This window comes from Ambystoma mexicanum, chromosome 10, assembly GCF_040938575.1.
Source record: "Ambystoma mexicanum isolate Mex_15411 chromosome 10, UKY_AmexF1_1, whole genome shotgun sequence".
Lineage (NCBI taxonomy): Eukaryota > Metazoa > Chordata > Amphibia > Caudata > Ambystomatidae > Ambystoma > Ambystoma mexicanum.
The window spans coordinates 625,608,020-625,629,307 of NC_090932.1; the positions used below are offsets into that span (position 1 = coordinate 625,608,020).

Below are 21,288 nucleotides of genomic sequence, written 5' to 3' on the forward strand. Positions count from 1 at the left end.
TAAACATTAGGAAAGGCAAAAAAGAAAGGAAAAAAAGCTTTACAACCAAACATATATACGGTAATGGCCATGTTGTTATGGTTTAGTTGCTGTTTCCATAGGAAGAGCACTTTTTGGGCGGCTTATAACTCTGCTCCCTTAGTTTGCAAAAAAAGTATATGGGGCACTCTGAATTTTTTCCCAAAGTTTGGTAAGGATTCGTTAAGGGGGCCCAAAGTTATAGGGGGGGTCCCAAAACGTCTTTTTTTCCCGTAGACTGGGGCAAAAACTTTGCGCACGGCTACAGGCCAAAGCATTGGACGGATTGTCATCAATTTTGCGTGCGGCACGGGAAGGGGCTTGTTCCCCAACATGTGCTTTTGTAAGTTTTGTGATAAATCTCCTTGTCGTTTCCTTTAAAATGATCAAGAAATAGCATTCTAAAAATTAGTGATATCTATGTCCGCTCCGCGGACCCACTTCCCTGTTCGCTCAGTGGAGAATATTTCTATTGGCTAATCCATGGCATGCTGTACGTCAAGATGTTACCCTTTCACTGATTGGGTCTGCCGCAGCGTCAAGTGCGTAGCATTTTTTTAATGTGGCCACCATGGTCACTTAGTTTTTGAGTTGTACGCTGAAATCACCGCAAACAAACCCTAATGGAACCTTGTGTCGAAAGGTAAGCATTACTTACAAGTGGCATTACAAAGTGAAACAGTACTTTATTCTTATTACCAGTATCGTACCGTGCACTGGAACTTGGTAGACATTTTACCACAATTATTTACTGAGTCTATGTATGAAGCCAACTCCCAACATTACTGCGGTTAGCGTGGCGTCCTATATTTTGGAATGTGCGGCAGCCACCTGCAAAGTTACATAAACAGAGCGCGTCTGCACGTGGTCTGGAGAAACGGTTCTCATGAGTGACTGCTGATATGTAGTAGCAAAAAGAGAATTTATTTGCGTTCGCAGTGAAGGTCAGTTCATCACATTGCATTTTTTCAGTAGGCGCTCAGTTTGGTCGCGCGCGCACCAAACCTCATAAGGGTCACTTGTTTTTCGACCTTGAGGTACAGGGAATAGAGACAGAATGTAGGGAGTCACAGTTTGTGCAACATTTCCTTTGATAATTTATGCTTCAAAAAGGTTTGTGAGGCACATGAAATATCCGTTCCCGTGGAAGTCTTCTAGCAAAGAACTACTGTGTGACTGAGGAGGTCGAAATGGAGCCAGTGCATATCATGTAAGCTTATTTTAGAGGCCTGCACACCACCCTTCCATTATTAACTTAGTCTGCAAAAGAAAACCAATGTATTACTATTAATGCTTTTGGAACTTTGTGTGCTGTTCACATTTCATATTGTACATTACCGCCGTCTGTACAATGTCACTACAATTTGCATTATTACCTACCACATTTATGTGATAATTACATTGTTTTGCCTATTATGCAGATTGTACATTGTCGCCTTTTCTAAGGAGTCAATACATTTCCCCATATAAAAATAATTTTCTATATAAATGTAATGTGTTGCCCTTTACATTTCTGCATACGCTTTGCATTGATAGATTTTTTTTTCTTTTTTACCCTCCGCTACTTCCTTCCCTACTGCGAATGTCATGGCCTTCAGTATCCGACTGACAGTTTCTTTAACTGTCAAGTGCAGATTTTCGTCACCGGTTGTATGTGCGTCATCATTGAATGGGATGACCGCATCGTGCCTCTTTTTCCTTACACGGTTGTAGCCGTAAGAAGCAACATACCATCCTTTCTGGTGTCATAGTTAGCACCCATTCACATCGCCTTGTAAATCACTGACAGGAATACGCATTCTGTGTCAACAACGCATAATTTCAGTGTGCTTAAACAAGAACGTCACCAGTGCCAGTAACCTCATAATTACCATACCTTACTTTCTGATGGACTACATCACAGCGATTGACGCCGTCTTCACAATGAATGTGAGAGGAAACCGACTACTCTGTCTCCACTGCTTACTGTGTGTGTGTGTATTAATAACTGTGGCGCCTACGCATGGTCACTGTGTGCAAAAACATCTACGTGACTGTGAAAAGTAACATTCTAATTGTCCATCAGAGACACAAACTTCCACTTCCTTTGCAAATGCGAATAGGGCGATGATTTAACACTGTGCATTGTGAAATAAAAGTCCCTCACTACTGCTCACATGTTGGTGTGTTTTTTATCCATTTCATGTTCCCCTTCATAATCTGCCACGGTACGTTGCAGGTTGTAGTGTGTTCTTTAATAGGTGGCGTATCACACTACGTGAGCCTTTATGGAATCATTTCTTTATGCTGCCAAGGTACGTTACCCAGAGCGCTATTGCACACCACTTCCGTTGGGAACATTAGGTACAGGGCCATCTATTATGCTTTCATGCCATTAGGGTACTTTCTGCAACCCAGATGCCCCAATTACCGAGATCAGTTCTGCATGAAGACGCTATGTTGTCAGATTTGGTCTATTTGTAAAAGTGGAAAAATTAGATCAGGTGCAGTGAAAGTGTTTGCTACACATAAACGTTTCAAAAGCAATGCTTCCTTATACCTTCTCAATACACCTTTCTTCACCCATTTCACCTTGTGATACTTGCACAGAAATGTGTGCACAGGTCAGTGGTAATGGTGTTTCTTACAATATTTCTGCCATTGGTGCATTTTTGTAAAACATAATCCCTGTATATTGCACACATTTATGTAAAGGTCATTGCGCACGAAAAACCACCTTTTTGAGTTTTGCATGTAGTACTGTTTTAATATTTCCTAAGTGTTGTCATGTACATAATACATCAGCGGTACGCATTTTGTCTTTGAAGGTTAAGCTGTAGGTATGCTTACTGACCACAATGTCGGGGAGGTAAATACTGCCATTTACTAGTTGCGATAAAACATTGCGTTGCAGTCGCCATGTCCACCAGGCATTGCCTTGTTGTTACAGGTGTTGCTCGTAACCACACATTTTAGAACAAATACAAACCACCTTCGCGCACTACGGTCCTACGTTTCCCTTTCTTACTTTCTGGCATCTGTAATGGAAAGCGAAAAAAGGCTTTGCATGCAATGGCTGCTTTCCCTTTAAATGGTGGCCATCTTGGAAAAGGATTTGTTTCAATCGGAAACGCCAGAGGCGTTCCAGTTGAAGATAAAAAATATTTTTTTTTGTTGGTGCAATGGGTTAGTGTCGCAAAATCTGTACTGGCAATGGCAATCGGCCCCCTTTTTTTAGGGTGCAATAGGATTCACTGAATAAAATACCTCGATATGCACTCTTGCTTCTGTTGTCGTGTAAACTTGCCCTGTTCAGTTGTGCACGGGAATTTTTTCAGTTACAAGTTCGTCCAACACTATGCAATGTCCTTCCGCACTGTGAACGACTCACTCGTACCATTGTGAAGTGTGTGAGTTCTGCACCATGTGGCGATGCTGTGCAACTGCATATGCTACAGTGCAATTCGTAGACAGATGAGCAGTGAAGTCAAATGTAGCTTTACAGTCTGCTTATGTGTTACAATTGAAACCCTTCTAAATGCTCAATAAAAGTTTTGGTGACCTTATGTTATTGATCACTTTCGGTACTGTCACCCTATGCAAATCATTCAAAAAACATTTCCCTAAGGGACATTACGGTTACATTGCCCTACTAAAAATGTCCAAAATTCACTACAAAAAAAACTTTGTTAAAGGGACGTTATGGTTAAGTTGTCCAGTTAAAAACCTATGCCATTCTGCACAAAAACGTTGTACAAAAGGACATTGTGAATAAAAGTAAAATCTAAAAACCCCTGAAATACGGGAATTATGGTAGGCTAATCACCCATTTTTCCCCATCAACACTCTCCACAGCTACCACCCCAAACAAAAAAGATGCCACAACACATGTCATTGATGCCATCACTGACGCCATCACATCTTTAGCCCCTTTCTTTTTTGCCAGCTAAGCAACCATAACTCGCACCACCACCACTGTGCAATGCTAAGACTAACACCCATGAAATCAAAGATGACATGACAAATGTCATTGATGACATCACATGTCGGGCTTACTTACATTGTATCATTGAAAAATGTAGGCTATATGGTTTTCTGCACTAACAATGACAATATAAAAATTCACAAGGTGCTGTACATGAAAATGTTGACCTTCTCATATGTTCTGAAAGTACATGCCTTAGGGTATGCTCACAGATCATGGTACACATGCATGGGGCAATAAGAGGCATCCAACACAGACTTAGTTTGCATACAGGAATATAAACTTTAATGCCATTAACATTTTGGTGAGGAGCCTGTTTATTTGTTCCTTCATTTGACAGCCCTGTGTGTGCTGCTAATTTGTATGAATTGTGGATCCACATATGTATTGTTTCTACTACAAGTGTATATGCAGTTTTGCATTGTTAACTAGTTAATGCATGTTTACCATTACATAAACACCCCTCACATCTTGCTACCAACATAAGACACACAACCCCATTGCAGGTAGGCATTGTAAAGTGGTATTATTTCCACATGTAATGTCATCAGTGATGTCATCAATGACATTTGTCATGTCATCTTTGATATTGTGGGTGTTAGTCTTAGCAGTGCACGTTGGTGGTGCGAGTTATGGTTGCTTAGCTGACATAAAAGAAAGGGGCTAAAGATGTGATGGCGTCAGTGATGGCATCAATGACCTGTGTTGTGGCATCTTTTTTGTTTGGGGTGGTAGTGGTAGCTGTGGAGTGTTGATGGGAAAATATATATATATGTATCTGCTCAAGCTCAGGATTCTCCAACACTACAGAGCCATTAAGAATGGAGATACAAACAACCCTTTGACAGGACACTTTATGGAGAAACATGGTGGTAATGTGGAGGAAATGTCATTTGTTGGTCTTGCCCATGTACCACAACCCAAGAGATTGGGAAATCGAGAACTGAAACTCAGACAATTAGAGGCATCTCTAATTTGCAAATTTGATACATTAAGACCTAATGGACTCAATATTGATTCAGAGATGTTTGTATTTCTGCAGTAGATTGGATGATTATCGTTGGAAGTGCATGCAATTATAGAACCTCGGGTTGTAACCTTGACATTCTCCCTGCTGGTAAAAGGGATTTATGTATTCTAATGTGTAGCATTAAGCTACAGGTGAGGAGCATTACATCACAATTTAGGGTTGACTACATTAGCAATGTATTGCCCAATATGATGTTGAAAATTGAAGACTTTAAGCACTTGCACTTTGAATAGTTTCTGTATATATACTGTGGCTTGCTGCATAAGATCATTAATTGAATATTGTTCCTTTTAGCATTTACTAGTCACGTCCAGTAACTATAACTGTAGTGGTAAATACATGTTTTTATGTAAATAAGATTGAGCATCCAAATGGATATGTATTTTATAGACATATGCAATCACAGTGGAAATTATTTCAAAGCATGTGAAAGCTTTATATAATAAGATAAAATCAACACAAATACAGCTTTCATCCACTAGAGGGCACTAAGTCCTACATCCACAAAGGAGTGCTTTGATGTTTAATGAATTTGGTGTTGTGCCGTACTTGGCTTTTAGAATAACACACTACAAACCCAGGGACGTAGTGGGTGAACTCTTGTCAATGTAGATAAGGTTTACCCATGTTATAGAAAGGTGCACTAGCGCAACTAAACACAAGTAGATGTATAAGAAATTTATGTTTTTAAATAAGGAGATGCAACGTGGAGCAAGGAGCTCTTTGCCAATTTACTCGCATATCAAAATGGCATTTAATTTATGGCCAGTGCGCTGTGTTCATAGTGAACACAATGACTATGTAGTCATTCCATCATGGCGGCCCGCTCTATACACTTTTCAATGCGGCATTAAGCGATCACATGATCGGAGATAATGAGAGGGGGGAGGAGCTGCCCGCTCGAGTTGCTTTCCTTAAGTTTTAAATGGGATGTGTTTACACGGATGTGGAGTTTGATCAGCCTGAGGAAGCTTGGTAGATCCAGGCGGAACGCGTGGCGATTTTTCCACCCTGGGGGGTGAGTGTTGTTTAACCTGCTTGCCATGGGGAGGTTTCTGACTTATACCTACCCTTTTTTGCACATTTGCACAGTTGGTTGTTTGTTTTTATAAAGAATAAAAACGAAGCATTTTGTAAGAAGGTGTTTTGGTCTTGAGTGCTGGGAATACTTTTGGCATGTTTTGTAGGGGTTTTTTTGTAGTGTTACAACCCTCAATTTACATGTGTTTTATATATATATATATATATTTGAAGAAAAAAAACCAATTCCCAGATCCAAGATAGAACCGGGAAAAAAGTCAGCGGAAATGCACTCCCAAGAACAGTAGAGAAAGCCTGAATAGCTCTCTACAAAGAGGTAAAAACACACCAATGTTAATCCAGACTGACAATGCTTTATTCTTTGTCAGCATGGTAAGGAAAAAAGACCAGAAAACAACGCGTTTCACGGTACACAGACCGCTTGATCACGTTATATATCTCTACCCAACAGTTAAAACCGCACACAATTGCACTTTATTATTAACTCATAAAAACTCATTAGAGATAAAGAAAAAAAGTCATACTCCTGAATGGGAATAAATAAAAACCAGGTTTGAGGGGGAAGTGATATTTGCAACCCCCAAACCATACGATAGATGTATATATCCATCAGTAAAACCTGGGGGAAGAGAGAGACTCGCAGCTTCACAGATTCTAATCAAATTAAACAACAAGGCAGAAATGAATACTATGTCCCCGATTAACCTTGCCCACTTCCAAAAGGTAATATGTCCCACAGTTGCAGGGTAAGGCACGCCCGACAGCTTGAGGAGCTGCCAGAGCCCGCCTCTCCTCCCTCACCCTGTAAACCTGTGTTGGTTAGGTGGTAATAGGAGGGCCCCAAGCTGTCTGTCCCACAGAAGAAGTCCAATCCAGGCTAAATAGTAGATTTACCAGACTGAACAAAAATGTAGTCTAGTATTCCTAAACCAGATTAGGAGGCCACCGAGTAAAGGGTCTGGAAACAGAATTACACCCTTTTGTACTTGTAGCCCATGGCAATGATCTTAGGGTGCCGATGTGGATAAGTTATAAGGCTTGTATTACTAAGATATTTTCCTGTATTTGAACCGCGCAGATGATGTATGTCTAGTCAGTTCCGTGGACGATGCAGTGTACTGTTGCCACAGCTCACAGCCAAACAGCAAAACTGTGGCTCCAGCCCTGACAGCTCCAGGATTTAACGCCACAAGGGTGGCTGTGCATGGGTTTTGTCTTGGACCAGTATCACGTGCCCAGGGGAGACAAGCCCTCTTTAAAGAAACAAGAGCCTGTCCAATTCCACAACGCTCGCAGTGTTTCTTTGTAAGTTATGCGAAAATAAAAGTTCCAGGCAGTAGCGTTAGCAGCACTTGTGCAGTCCCAATCTAAAACCAGGGTTTTTCTAACAAGCAACAGAATGAGAGACCTATCGCGCACGTGCTCTCTTTTTCTCAGTTCCACCCACATGTCTGCATGGTGGTTTCACAGGCTTCTGGGCCTTATGGCATTCTGCGTCTTTACCCTCCCTCTAGAGAGATTGAAGATGAGACGTACCCAATTAATGCTCAGACAGGCCTGGTCCCAGACGACTGACCTGGACACTCAATTTCTGTGTCTAGGGAAATGGCAAATGATCTCCGTTGGAGGTCGGACTTCACCAATCTTACTGTGGGAACTACAATTTTTTTATCTGTCCCCAAAGATCACGTTAAGACTCCGCTCTCCTCTGCTGGGGAGCAACGTTGAGCTATTTGGAGGTGGTCGACTCGTGGCCCTCCCTGGACAGGGTTCATCATATCAACTAACTTGAACGTCCAGTGATTTGTCTTGCCTTGAAAGCTTTTCAGCCCAACATCTGCAACCCAACGGTTCAAATCTACGCCTCTAGTACTTGTGGCTGTTCAAGTTTGGGAATGTGCAGTGTAATACAATCTTTGGCTTCTGGCAGTCCATATACCTGGTAAGGGAAACACACAGGCCGCTCAAGTTCTGTCCCAGATTTCTTCACAGTGGGGGACTAAGTGTAGACCGGTTTGAAACATTCTCCAACAGGAAACCCACTTTAAGCCTCCAGGGCTTAGCCTCTCTGGGAAACGCGCTCGAGATCTCTTGGGACAGAATGTCAGCGTTGGCCTTTCCGCCCCTCTTCCCCCTCTCCACCTTGATCCATCATGCTCTGCTAAAAATACAGAGGTTTTACAAGTCCTCCCTTATCCTCATTGTCCCAATTTGGCCAGCCAGGTTCTGGTTTTCGGAGTTCAAACACCCGTCAGCCTTCCCTCCGATCCAGTTGCCAGAGATTCCCAAACTCTTAGACCAGAATGAGGAATGAGTGTGGCATCCCTACCCACAATCCCTCGGCTTAAGAGCCTAGTTCCCGAGGTCCCTAGCTCAGTTAAATCTCTGAGGACAATATGCACATCTTACGAGCAGCGCCCAAAACCTACACACAGACTCAATACATGAGCAAATGGCTCTGATTCGGTCACTGGCGTCTGGACAGGCAGATGGATCCTTGCCAGGCTTTGATGAACTGTGTCCTGTCTTTAATTTCAGACCTTGCCTCTACCGGCATACATATACACCCATGCCGAACGTACTTGTCTGCTATTGGGGCTTACCTCAACACAGACTTGTTATTTTACCCTCACAAATCTGGTAATAAAATGTCACCTTGCTGGTCTTTTTCATCTTTTGTCACCTGATCGAATACCTCGGGCAAAATGGGACCTCAATGTAGTTCTCAATGCCCTTTGTCATTTTTTTCGAGCCCATGGCACCAGTGGATTTAAAGATTCTCACCTAAAGTGTTTTTTCTGGTCGCCATTACGTCGGCTAAAAGAATCTGAGAACTGCAGGCTCTTTCTATAGTAGGACCTTTTCTTTTGTTCCATAAGGTCAAGGTAGTACTCTGCACGCACCCTTCCTGCTGAAAATTGTCTCGATTTTCACATTGACCAGTCAATTTCCTTCAGTGTTCTTCCCATTCCATTCATCGGATCCGGAGTGGGTTCACCACAACTTTGATATTAGGAGAGCGCTCAAATTCTATCTAGGTAGAACTAAAGACTTCAGGACCTCCTCATATTTTGTAACATTGGGAAATCCTAAAGAGAGACAGGCCTCTAAAGCCTGTATTTACCGCTGGAAATCTTACTGCATTTCGCAAGCTTACACACTACACCGGAGTGCAGGCCTGCTAGGGCATACATGCTCACCTTGTGCAAGGCTATGTGCCTTGGGAAACCATTGCTAAGGCAGCCACCTGGGCCTCTTACTCAGCTTTTTGTAAACATTATTGTCTTGACCTCAGTTCACGAGCGGATGCTCAGTTTGGTCAAGCTGTTCTTAGGCACCTCTTCCACCCATTTCTGTACATCAGTGTTTGTGAATCTCCCACAAGTTAAAATAAAGTTACTCACCGTAGTAACTTACTCCTAGTCCACAGTGCCCGTTGCTCCATACACTGCCCACCTTCCCCGCTAAAACGTTCTCTATTATTGCTAAAATGTCTACCGACCTTGGCGATGGAAGAGGACTAAAGGGCGATGCGCTGAGCGGGGCTCAGGAAGTCTGGGCTACAGCCACACGCACTGGCCCTGCGTAAAAATACAGGACACACTTTTTTTCTTTTAATGCTATCAAAAAGTGCTCCATTCCCGTCCCCAAGGACGAAATGTCCAACAAGTATGGAGGAAAGGGGGGGACTCTGTAGCAGGAGTACGTTAGTCACTACGGTGAGTAACTCTATTTGTATGACACATGAAGAACCCAAACCATGCAGCGCTTTCAGATGGGGAACTGTGAATACATCCAGAATGATGAGGTTTTATAGCACGTAATTTGCACACAGTGTATATATTATCTTTGAGCATAATGAAATTCCTCCATGTGTTAATCATGTCTTTTATAAACTGTAGCATCCTTAATCTAGTGCTTTTGATTATCATTTAATAATGGACACATTTCATTTGTAATGATAAAGGATTAAAAAAGAAAATCACACTTGAATAAAAATGTTTATTTCCATTCTGTCATTTTTTTCTAGACCTTTTGATTTTTGCTTTGTTGAGATTTAATTGCATTTTTTTTTCTTTTTTTCAGGAGGAACTGCTGCTTCAGCAAATGCTAATTTTGCTCATTTTGATAACTTCCCAAAATCCTCTAGTGTTGATTTTGGATCATTCAATTCTGCTCAAAGTAGCACATCAGCAACAACTGTCAGTAAAGTTGCAACGAATAAACCAAACCTCCCTGCAGCGGATAAATATGCAGCTCTTGCAGATTTAGACAATATCTTCAGCACTGGTCCAGGTATGCAAGTGAATATTTCTCATGTAGTTGCCTGAACAAACTTGAGAATTGCTCCAGAGATTACTTTATGGGAGAGCAAAAGGGGCGTGTGCACCAGGCCCACACCTCGGGGACGGAGGGGGTATGACATGGTTGTCTAATTAAATGAAGCCAGTGCCCATTATTTACAAAACCTGTCAGGTTGTTTTATGGTGCTCTGCTAAAGCTCTAAACCTTCTGCCAGAATGTTCACAACTACATTCTATTCTTATCAATGAACCCAGCAAAGCTTTCTGCATTCACTATAGAACACAGAGGGCCAGATTCTCATACTGCCAAAGCACCTCATCACTTGCGCCAAAAGAAGTTGCACCAAAATCCACAAAGGGCCTCTCAATGTGTGCATCTTAGAAGCTCACATTCAGATGCCCTTTGCTCATTTGTGCAAATTACTGGGGATTTATGCACATTTCTATGCGCATCCTGTATCTACAAATGTGTTTTACATGTACAGCAACAAATTATTTTCCTTTGCACATGTTTGCACTAGGCGCAGGGGAGACTCTGATGCACAATAGGATAATTTCTGAAAGTTTCATGCATTTTGTGAGGTGGAAAGCAGCAGTGGTAACAGCTGCTCTCCCACTTGCATTTCTAGCCTTCTTTGAAGGCTAGAAAGAAATGTTTTTTTACCAGATTGCACAGTGACAGGAGGGCCTGTGACCCTGAAATATGCTCCAAGCACCCACTTGATTCATGGGAGTCTATAATACATTTGTGTCGGAAGCAGGCTCCCAACACTAATGCATTTAAGGGGGTTGTGCAACACTTTTGCGCTACTGTTCAGCCACCCCGAAATGTGCAAGTCACCTTTTGGGAATAAGCTGGCTTGAACATTTATGAAATGCGTGAACATTTAAAAAGGACATTCCTCTGCTCCTTTTTCATTTGCGCTCAATTTGAAAATCTGCCTCAGTTTGCCCGTTCAATATACCACTACTCCTGTAGTAAGCTCACCCTTCTGTGGGTAATATATTGATCATGTGCAGTCCTGAAAGTTGAAATGTATATTAATAAATTTGAATGCCACGATTTTTCAGAAGATAGCTCAGTGTGGTGAACACTCATTACAGAGATTTGCATTCGTATGACAGATCAGAGAACCAAATTACAGCAAGGTAGACTCAGCTTTTCCATTGTCTTAGGTTGATAAACATGCGTGTATAAAAACCTTTGTGATAGTAACACCTACTGTGCTATTAAACCATGTACCTCATTAGACAGTGCAAGCTATAAAAAGTAACATAGCAACAATATGATATTGGTCGAAAGCTTAATTCCTCCAAATGAGGCTTGTAAAAACTAGCAGCCACCCCAATAAAGAGCATAAAGTGTAAGTCAGGAAAGTTAATTAGGTAGCCAAATTCAAGAGTGTGTTGCGAAAGTGTTGAGACTCATATCCTGGCTTTTACAGTGGACGATAGTGATTGTGGACAAATCGTCTTACCTTCCTGTGGAAGTCAGCAGAGTACTATACAGTGAGGTATGTCTCCTCACATACTGCTGCCATTGTTTAGCCCAATACCTGTTCTTTTATGTAGGCCTTTTGAGTGAATGGGTCCTATACAGAAGCGAGCTGACCAAATGTCCCCTGTCTATGGTGAGAATATTTTCAGGTGTGCTTTTTTAGCACAAGAAATTGGTTTCTCCTTATGCAATTTCAAAGGTACTTATGCACATCATAAATAAGTCAATAGGTCTGTTTTGAGTGTATTTAAAGCTTTAAAATGCAGTAGAAAACTTCAGATTTCATCTTTTAAGCTCACACCAATAGATATTCTATTGCTTTTGTACTTGATGATGAAGAATGTGAAGCTGGAATCATTCTCCTTTTTAATAAAATGCTTTAATGAAGTTTTGTTTTTAGATATTGTCATGTTATTATGGAAATTGTGTACTATCCAAATCAGTTCCACAAAACAGGGTATTTTAGCTTTTATAAATTTTTATTTTGTATGTGAATTGATTCAAATGGACACGAGTAAATACTATCAAATAAAATCAACATATCAATACAAGATATATATATACTTAATGAAGATATAAAATCCATACAATATTCATCCAAAAAGCAGTCAAATAAAATACAATTACTCAGTGGTTAAGAAACATTTAACATTGTACTCAATGTATAAAATGAGTTCCAGGCAGATGCCTTATAACAAATAAAGAAGGGGCACCACATGGCCCACCATCAATCTGTCTCCCAAGTTACTCTCTTCCAAATATGGTATGCTACTCCATTAATAACCAGCGATCTGGCCGAATAAACTGCCAACCAAAATTCGTCATGTGATATCCTGGATGGGCAACTAACTAAATTCATATTACCCTCAAGGTAATAGGGCAATAAAATATAGCATTCTGTAAGCAAGTGCCTTGCTGTTTCTACTTCACATTTACAATAGCAGCACTTTCTTTCCTCAAAGGGGATACCGGTCCAAGCATCAAAAACTCATTACAGGGGAGAATGGTTAAAGGTAAACCTAGGATAAAATGTTTGGACATTACCTCAGAATTTATAATCACACAGCTTTCCAAATGTAAAGCCCTGAATTGATTTTAAATTTCAAAAGGAATCCGTCCATCAATTAATTTTGTTCTATAATATATTTAGTTCTACTGGGGTGGGTAGGGGGGCTACGGGTGGTCAAACAAATCCCTGCAAGAAAGCCTCAGATGAGGCACTTGGATCATTCAACAAAGGGTTAGTATTAATGTCTTCATAAGCTCTAGCGATAACACCCCATAAATGTATCCTGAGTAGCCTATGTGCAAGTGATCTTTAAAAAAAAGTTTACACTGTTGAATTTTCCATAATGTATTGAGCAAGGTGAGTCTCAAATCACATCTAATGGTTCTACAGGAACTGATCTTGGAAGTCTCAGAACTGCTAACCTTAACTTCCCCTCCAACTTATCAGGTCATAGTACGTATTTCCCAGCCAACCCATAAAGACCACTGGGGATGATACTTATCTTGTACATCTGCATGTAGCCCTCAGGCGAGTGTCTTGCCCCCTTCCTAGAAAGGAACCTTTTTTGAATAGCATTCCACTTATTCACAATTTTCCCAATAAGGGCCTTCTCATAAATCATTGTGGCAGGTTTACTAACAATTGGAACGTCAAGATCGGGGTAGTGGTCCATCGCCTCGAATGAAACTCAATTAATTGTCCAACTAAGTTATTCTTACTACGAGCCTTGGCCCCAATGATCATCACCTTGATTTTCGTAAGGTTGATGGTAAGATTGTTCCTAAAGGCATACTTGTATAAAGCATCTAATGATCTTTTTTGACCAATAGGGGTGGAATCGAGGATAATGGTGTCATCCACATTGGATAACCACTCTATCCCTTCACCCAGGAAACTGCGGGCGACACTAAGCGTGACATCCATTTCAGCGACATATAGATTATATAAGAAAGGTACCATGACAGTCCTGTATCAAACGACTATTCGTGTCGGTTTGCCCTGTGAGAGTACCCCCAATATCAAGGCGAACGCCACTGTGGTTGTAGTGTACATGAATTTAATGGAATTTAGTAATCGGGGGCAAAGGCCCCATCCCTGCAGTTTCTCCCAGAGTCTCTCTCGATTTACGCAATCGAAAGCTCCTTTGTAGCCGATATAACTCTCCTGAGTGTATGGCGGATATTAGAGATGAGATAATGGAGAGTCAAAATATTATCAATTGTACTATATCCAGTTCTGAAAACAGTTTGCTAATGTGAGAGCGGCTTATTCTCCTGTATCCATCTATTGAGTCTGTCCAGCAGGAGCATGAAAAATAATTTTTCGACATGAATCTATTATCGCCAGTAGGCGATACTTGTAGGGCTCTATCCTGGCTCCCTTTTTAATCACAGTAGCAAGTATCGATTTGCACCAGCTATCGGGTATAATGCCATCATTCCAAATTGAGGCGAATAAACTTAATAAAAGCTGCACCCACCTGGAGGGGTTGCGCTTAATAACATTAGCAATGCCTTCTAGGCTGGGGGCACTAGAGGGTTTAAGCCCTAAACCAAAGCCTCCAGACTAGGTCCATTTACACCCTCATCAAAATATAATTTTATGATATGGGCAACCCATTTAGATGCAGGGACTGAATTAACCTCTGCCACCCAAAGATACTTCCTATACAGGTACCAGAACCTTTTGTCATTCGACCCGAGCAGGTTAAAAATCATCTTCCAATTAACATTACCTACGTCCTGTTTATAAGAACAGAGCCAATATGTATATTTCTTTTGATGCAAGGAGACCAATCTGACTTTATCAGCCCTACTCAATAAAGCAGAGCGATTCATTCTATACAGAACACCTCCTAACTCCTTTTTCCTCAGTTGAATAATCATGTCGTAGATATTTTGTTTTAGTTCATAATCGTCAAACATTCACAAACAATTGTACCTTGCTCTATAAGAAGAACTGGGAAGCAATGTTTCAAGTGCAGAGACTGTAGATTGACTCACATCCCAGCTTCACTTAATATATACATGCAAATGTGGTGCCTCACCTGTGAAAATTGCTGTTCTCTGAAAATGTCAATTTGTCAGCCTCTAAAAGTGATTTAGTTCTAAGGGTATGCTCTTCAAAAATGAATCACTCATGGATTAACAAGCTATAGTGTTGCTTCATGTATACTATTAGTGGCCTTGATATATTTCACACCACAGTCATTTTGTTTCTTCGTGGACTAGTATCAGTAAAGCCTGGAAACTGTACCTCTCTTCTAATCTTTGGTTATGGTATCGTACATGCACCTTTCTGGTAGCTTCTAATGTATATCCACTATCTCTTTTATGAATACTATGTGTATATTTTGTATTGCTTCCACAACGTCTGCATGCTTGAGCACTTTTACATTCTGCTAATGAGTCCTCTGGCTATGCTACGGTATGTGTACCTTTTTCATACAGCTACTGATCTGTGTTCGGCATCTAAAACGACACCCTCCTTGTAGTTTGGCCATTAGGTGTGGCAAAAACTCCACCTATAAGCGGAAACTATTGCACTGGTATACAGCAGGAAGGGAGATGGGATGTGAGGAGGCTTACACAGTCTGTGGGTGAGGAGGGCTACACAGCCTGGGGGTGTATATTACTTACCCACCTATTGATTGCCCTTGGCCATGCTAAGCCCTATGGCCAATTCCACCCGCTACACCCCCCCCTGCCCAAAATGCATCCTGCTAGGATCTCCTTAAATTAGCTTTATTAAGCTGTAGCATCGAACATTAGCCTTCCCGTGCTTTTTCTAAATAGTTTTCCAAGAGTTAATGGCTTAATTTCAGTTGTAAATGTGTGACTGGTGCAATACACCTTTCTAATCAAGTATGACTTCAGCTACTTGATTTATGATTTATAAATAGTACACATGTCCTTGCACTGAAGGCCTGTTAAAAACACACACATTGGCAAAGGGAACCATTTGGGCTTGTGTATAGTTATTAGAGAGTTATTAGAGGAGTACTATGTACATCTTTTACAGACATGGTACACAATTCAGTATATTTACTGTGACACCACTCTATACAATGTTCACCTTTTCAGACACAAAACAAAAACATTGTTCGAATGGATTGTGTCCTCCCACGTATTCCTCATCTTAGATATATTCGTCAGCTTGCTGCTTCTTTCGGACGCATTTTCGCCAGAGGGCGCTGTGCTCGAGGCCGCGTAGGTTGGTCCCTCAAAGGACACCATCGAGCGTCAACGTCATCTGTTGTATAAACGTCTCGAGCTGTGCCCGTTGGTTTAGTTCTGTTTTTCCGAGCTTCTGCTTCGTGTATCAAAAAAGGCGCGTCAGTTTTTCTCATCGAGGAATGTTGTCTTCCTCAACCCCGGCAACACCCAAGACGGGTTTTAAAACGAGTCTCAAATGCAGAAGAAAAATGTCCATTACGGATCCTCACCGCAACGGTCTTTGGTGCCTTAGCCCTGATCACCGAGTCGACGAGTGCGGGTCGTGTCAGGCGATGTCAAACAAGGCTCTTAAGGAACGTCAAGGTAAGCTAGTGGTGGTGGGAACAGTCTTTCAAGTCTGCTAAAAGACTCAAGAGAATCGAGATCTAAATCTCGTCATGAGTCGAAGCGATCAAGGTCGAAAAGTCGCTCAAGGAAGTCCTCTTCCTTATCTTGAAAAAAATCAAAAAAGCGATGTCCTAGATCTTCGTCCTCTTCCTCCTCACCCGACAGAAGGTTAATTTCTTGTCCTTCGAAGCAGGATTCCCCAAAGAAATGGGGGGCCTTTAGGGCTTCAATGCTAAAAAATGTTGCGAAGATGGCCCCGACCCCCTCAAAAAAGCTGCATGAAGAGCATGCCCCTGTCCACTTTAAAGGTGATAGAGGGAAATCCAAAACGTCTCACACTAAATCTGACAAAAAGTCGAGGGTTTCATCGGACGATGATTCTCCAGCGCCTCATGAGACTTTACAGAAACCTGTGCCTGAGGACAAAATGGTGTCCTCATCGTCGAAATCGGCTATCGATTCGGCCTTTGACGCTGTCAAAGCCAAAAATGGCGTCAATGCCTTCGGCCTCGGTCTCGAACCCTTACTCTATATCGAAGCCATCCTCGATGACCTCGGGGATTCCTTCGAAATCTTTCATACCGGTTCCCAAGATGACAACTATGGCTAAGGCTAGGTCTGTTCCACCTTTACCAGAAAAAAATGTTCCACCCTCAGCCCAGGCAAGACTTTTTTAAGTCTGTCTGCTATTTTTGAGAAACAAACCTCTGATGAGGAAATTACATCAGCTGGTGTTCGATTTGGGACAAGAGAAGTCCCTGAGGAACTGGTAGATCCTAATTCAAAAATGTCAGATCTTTGACTGCCTACAATCGGCCAGTGGCCTAGATACCTCACCTGAGGTAGATTTTGAAAGGCCTGACCCCACAGACCATGCTGAACCGGGGTAAAGGAACCTCATGGGAAGAGTGATCAATTTTATGGGGTGGAAGACAGTGTCCCTGAGTTATGACCAGGATGACAGTAGAGATATTAGATGACCTCAGAAAGACCCAGTCCTTCCATTCCACAAAGCTCTTCAAAAGAGAATTATGACAAATTGGGAGACACCTGAATCTCTACCAGCTGTAAATACGTTTGTAGGAAAGTATAGACCTGCTCCCTTGGATCCAGTATGTTTATCTAAGCATCCTTCACCAGAAAGTTTGGTAATTCAAGCTGCGACTGCAAATACAGTCGGCTTATCCCTCTATGCCCCCTGACAGGGACGATAAAAAGATTGAGGCCTGGGCGAGGAAGGCTTTTACTTCTGGTAGTATGGCCCTCAAGTCTACTAATGTGACTTGTACATTAGCTAGGTTCACTTACACACTGTGGTGCTGTTTAGATGCAGCGGCTGATCACATCCCGGAGGGCGAGGAGCGGGATGGTTTCTTGGCGATAGTGAAGGATTGGAAGGAGGCTATGGAGGAGTGCCTCGAGTCAGGACTGGATACTGCCGAGAGTATAAGCAGATCCATGGCGTCTAGCGCAGTCTTGCGTAGATTTGCATGGCTAAGAAAATATGGTTTCCCATCTGATGTACAATCCAGGTTACTTATTATGACCTTTGACGGCTTGAGGTTGTTTGGCAGGAAGACGGACGAGAGTTTGGAAAAGCTGCAGCCCTTGAAACTGGCATCAAAATCACTCGGTGCTGCTATAAGGCAACCTCAACAGCACTCATACGCAGGGTCATCTTCCTGGAAGTGTCGCCCTTTTCGCTTCTATTCTTCTTTTGGGAAAGGGAGAGGGCAGGCCAGTCAGAGGGGACAGCAAAGAAAACCCTTTTGTGGTGGAAAAGGGAGAGGTGCTAGATCAGCCACAGCAGCGGCTACTACCTCCTCAGCCACTGCTGCAGCCGCTTTGGGGCCTTAACCCACAAGACCCTGGTGGGGGGGGGCAGAATCACTCAGTATCTGGAAGAATGGAGTGGCATTACGTCGGATGCCTTGGCACTAGAGATAGTGATTTATGGTTACTGTCTTCCTTTTCATCAAAGTCCTCAAGATCATCCACCGGGAGCCTACTCTGTAAAAATTCCAGACCCGCTCTATGTGCAGGAGATTTTAACCCTGCTAGAGAAAAGTGCAATAAAACATGTACCTGTAGCGGAGAGGAACAAGGGTTGGTACTCCTATTATTCCCAAGAAGGACAGAGGATTGAGACCCATCTTGAACTTGAGAAATTTGAACAAATTCCTCAGGAAGGACAAGTTCAAGTTAGTGACCCTTTCTCAGATCCTTCAGGCTCTTCAACTTCAGGACTGGCTGGTTTCAATGGACCTTCAGGATGCTTACTTTCATGTGCCAATCCATCTCCAACATAGAAAGTACCTGAGGTTCGCAATTGGCGAATCTCAATTTCAGTTTCAAGTTCTGCCATTTGGGCTGATCTACGCCCCGAGAGTCTTCAAACTAATGGCGATAGTGGCAGTGAGTCTAAGGAGGGAGGGGATTCACATTTACCCTTATCTGGACGATTGGCTAATTAGGGCAAGTTCATCCGAACTGGCCCAGGGACATCTGGCCATGACCTGTCACTTCCTACAAAAATTGGGCTTCTCCCTCAATTACAAGAAGTCACAAATGATTCCGAGCCAAAGACTCCAATTCATCGCAGCAGTCCTGTACACCACCTCAGGGTAAGCCTCGCCTCCCGAGGAAAGAGCTCACCACATTCTGCAGATGGTAACAAAATTTCAGAATGCCCAACATCTACCAGCGTTCGACTTCCTAAGGTTGCTAGGCCTCATGGCATCCTGCATTTTTCTGGTGCCAGAGGCTCTACCGAGTATGAGATCCCTTCAAAGACCCTCAGGATTCAATGATCTGATTTTTCAGGGGAGATGTCAGATCTTTTACAAGTCCCGTCAAAGGTGGTTCAAGATCTCAGTTGGTGGGCTCACAAGGAAAATATCCTCAGAGGGGAAATTTTTTGGCAACCATGGCCGGAGATAACTGTAGTGACGGACGCCTCACTCACAAAGTGGGGAGCCCACACCAACGATCTGACAATCAGTGGTCGTTGGTCTCCATCGGAGTCCAAACTACACATCAATCTTTTGGAGCTGAGGGTAATCAGACTGGCGCTGAAGGCCTTTCTGCCCTCTGTACAGGGAAAGAATGTCCTGATAATGACGGACAACACAGTGGCCATGTACTACCTCAAGAAACGAGGAGGCGTAGGATCACTCCCACTGTGCAGAGAGGCAATGCAGCTCCGGTTCTGCGCAATGCAAGAAGAAATCTATGTCGGCAGTTCACCTAGCGGAGAGCTGAACACGGCGGCGGACGCTCTGAGCAGGCAGGGCAGTCTCCCACGAGTGGGAGCTAGCTCAGGAAGTCCTTCAAGAGATCTTCACCCTTTGGGGAACCCCTCAAGTGGATCTGTTTGCGACCGGTGCCAACCGGAAGTGAGAACTGTACTGCTCAAGGGAATTTCCCCCGAGAGGAGCTCTAGGGGACGCGTTTGTAGTGGACTGGATATTTCCACTCCTTTACGCGTTTCCTCAAGTCCCCATGATTCCTCAAGTAATCAGGAGGTTGAGAAAGTTCAGGAAAACCATGATCCTCATTGCCCCGGATTGGGCAAGGAGAACGTGGTACCCGGACCTTCTGGACATGTCCATCTGCCCTCCAATACGTCTTCCACAAAGAGAGGATATTCTCTCGCAAGAGGAAGGTGGGTTCTCCTTCCAGAGGTCAAGACACTCAACCTTCACGCCTGGCTGCTGAGAGGTTGAGATATAAGGATTGGGACCTCCCGGATGACGTTATGGAGATTTTGCTTTCGGCCAGAAGGCCAGCAACAAAATCCTTAAACCGGTGTCGTTGGAAGAAATTCAGTAACTGGTGCAGGGATAAGAATGTGGATCCTTTTCAATGTACCACTCCCATGGTGCTTTCCTTTCTATTACATTTAGCCAACTCGGGGCTCCAAGTTGGAACTATTAAAGGATATTTGGCAGCGCTATCCATCTTCAAGCGCTCCTCAGAAGAAGTTTCATATTTCAAAATGCCTTTAGTTATCCAATTTCTTAAAGGGTTAACAAATGTGTTCCCTCCTACACCTTTCCAAGTTCCCATTTGGGATTTCAATTTAGTTTTAAAGTTTCTTATGTGTGCCCCTTTTGAGCCTTTGCATTCTTGTCCTTTAAGGCTCCTAACTGTAAAGACGGTTCTACTAGTGGCTCTAACTTCAGCCCGCAGGATGAGTGAGTAGCAGGTACTCTCTTGCAAGCCTCCTCACACGGTTTTTCATAAAGATTAAGTTGTTTTAGAGGTCAAGCCTTTTTTTCCTACCTAAAATAGTTTCGGATTTCCATCTGTCACAGAAAATCACTTTACCATCTTTTTATCCTCCTTCGCACGCTAGTAAAGAGGAGGAAAGATTTCACAGACAAGACCCTAAAAGGGCTCTGTTTCTATATATCTAGACTGGAAAGATTTAGACAAACGGATCAGTTGTTTATTGGTTATACGGGTCACAAATTGGACCTTGATGTGTCCAAACAAACTATATCCAGATGGTTTATCCTAGTAATAGCTGAATGTTACAAATTGGCTGGAAAGAAGCCTCCAGATGGTTTAAGGGCTCATTCAACCAGGCGTATAGCAACTTCCACGGCTCTTCAGAGGGGTGTCCCAGTGCAAGACATTTGTGCTGTGGCCACTTGGTCATCAATGCACACTTTTGCAAAACATTGTTTAGACACCACTTTGTACCAACGAGGCCTTTTTGCAAAAACCGTCCTTCATTCTGTGCATAATTTAAGAACTATGGTACTCTCTCCTCCTCTAAATTACAACTGCTATGGGAGTCTGTCTATGATGAGGAATATGTGGGAGGACACAATCCATTCGAAAAACAAGTTACTTA

General features: G+C 42.6%; 1 protein-coding gene across 12 annotated transcripts in view; it reads left to right on the forward strand.

Annotated features, from left to right (window-relative positions):
* The window catches only part of AGFG1 (ArfGAP with FG repeats 1), a 1,171,945-nt gene that overhangs the window by 464,474 nt on the left and 686,183 nt on the right, over nt 1-21,288 (forward strand). For all 12 annotated transcript variants that reach the window (XM_069618220.1, XM_069618222.1, XM_069618215.1 and 9 more), the window contains one exon: nt 10,140-10,349. In XM_069618220.1, coding sequence (XP_069474321.1) covers nt 10,140-10,349 — 210 coding nt within the window. The remainder of the gene's footprint in view (nt 1-10,139; nt 10,350-21,288) is intronic.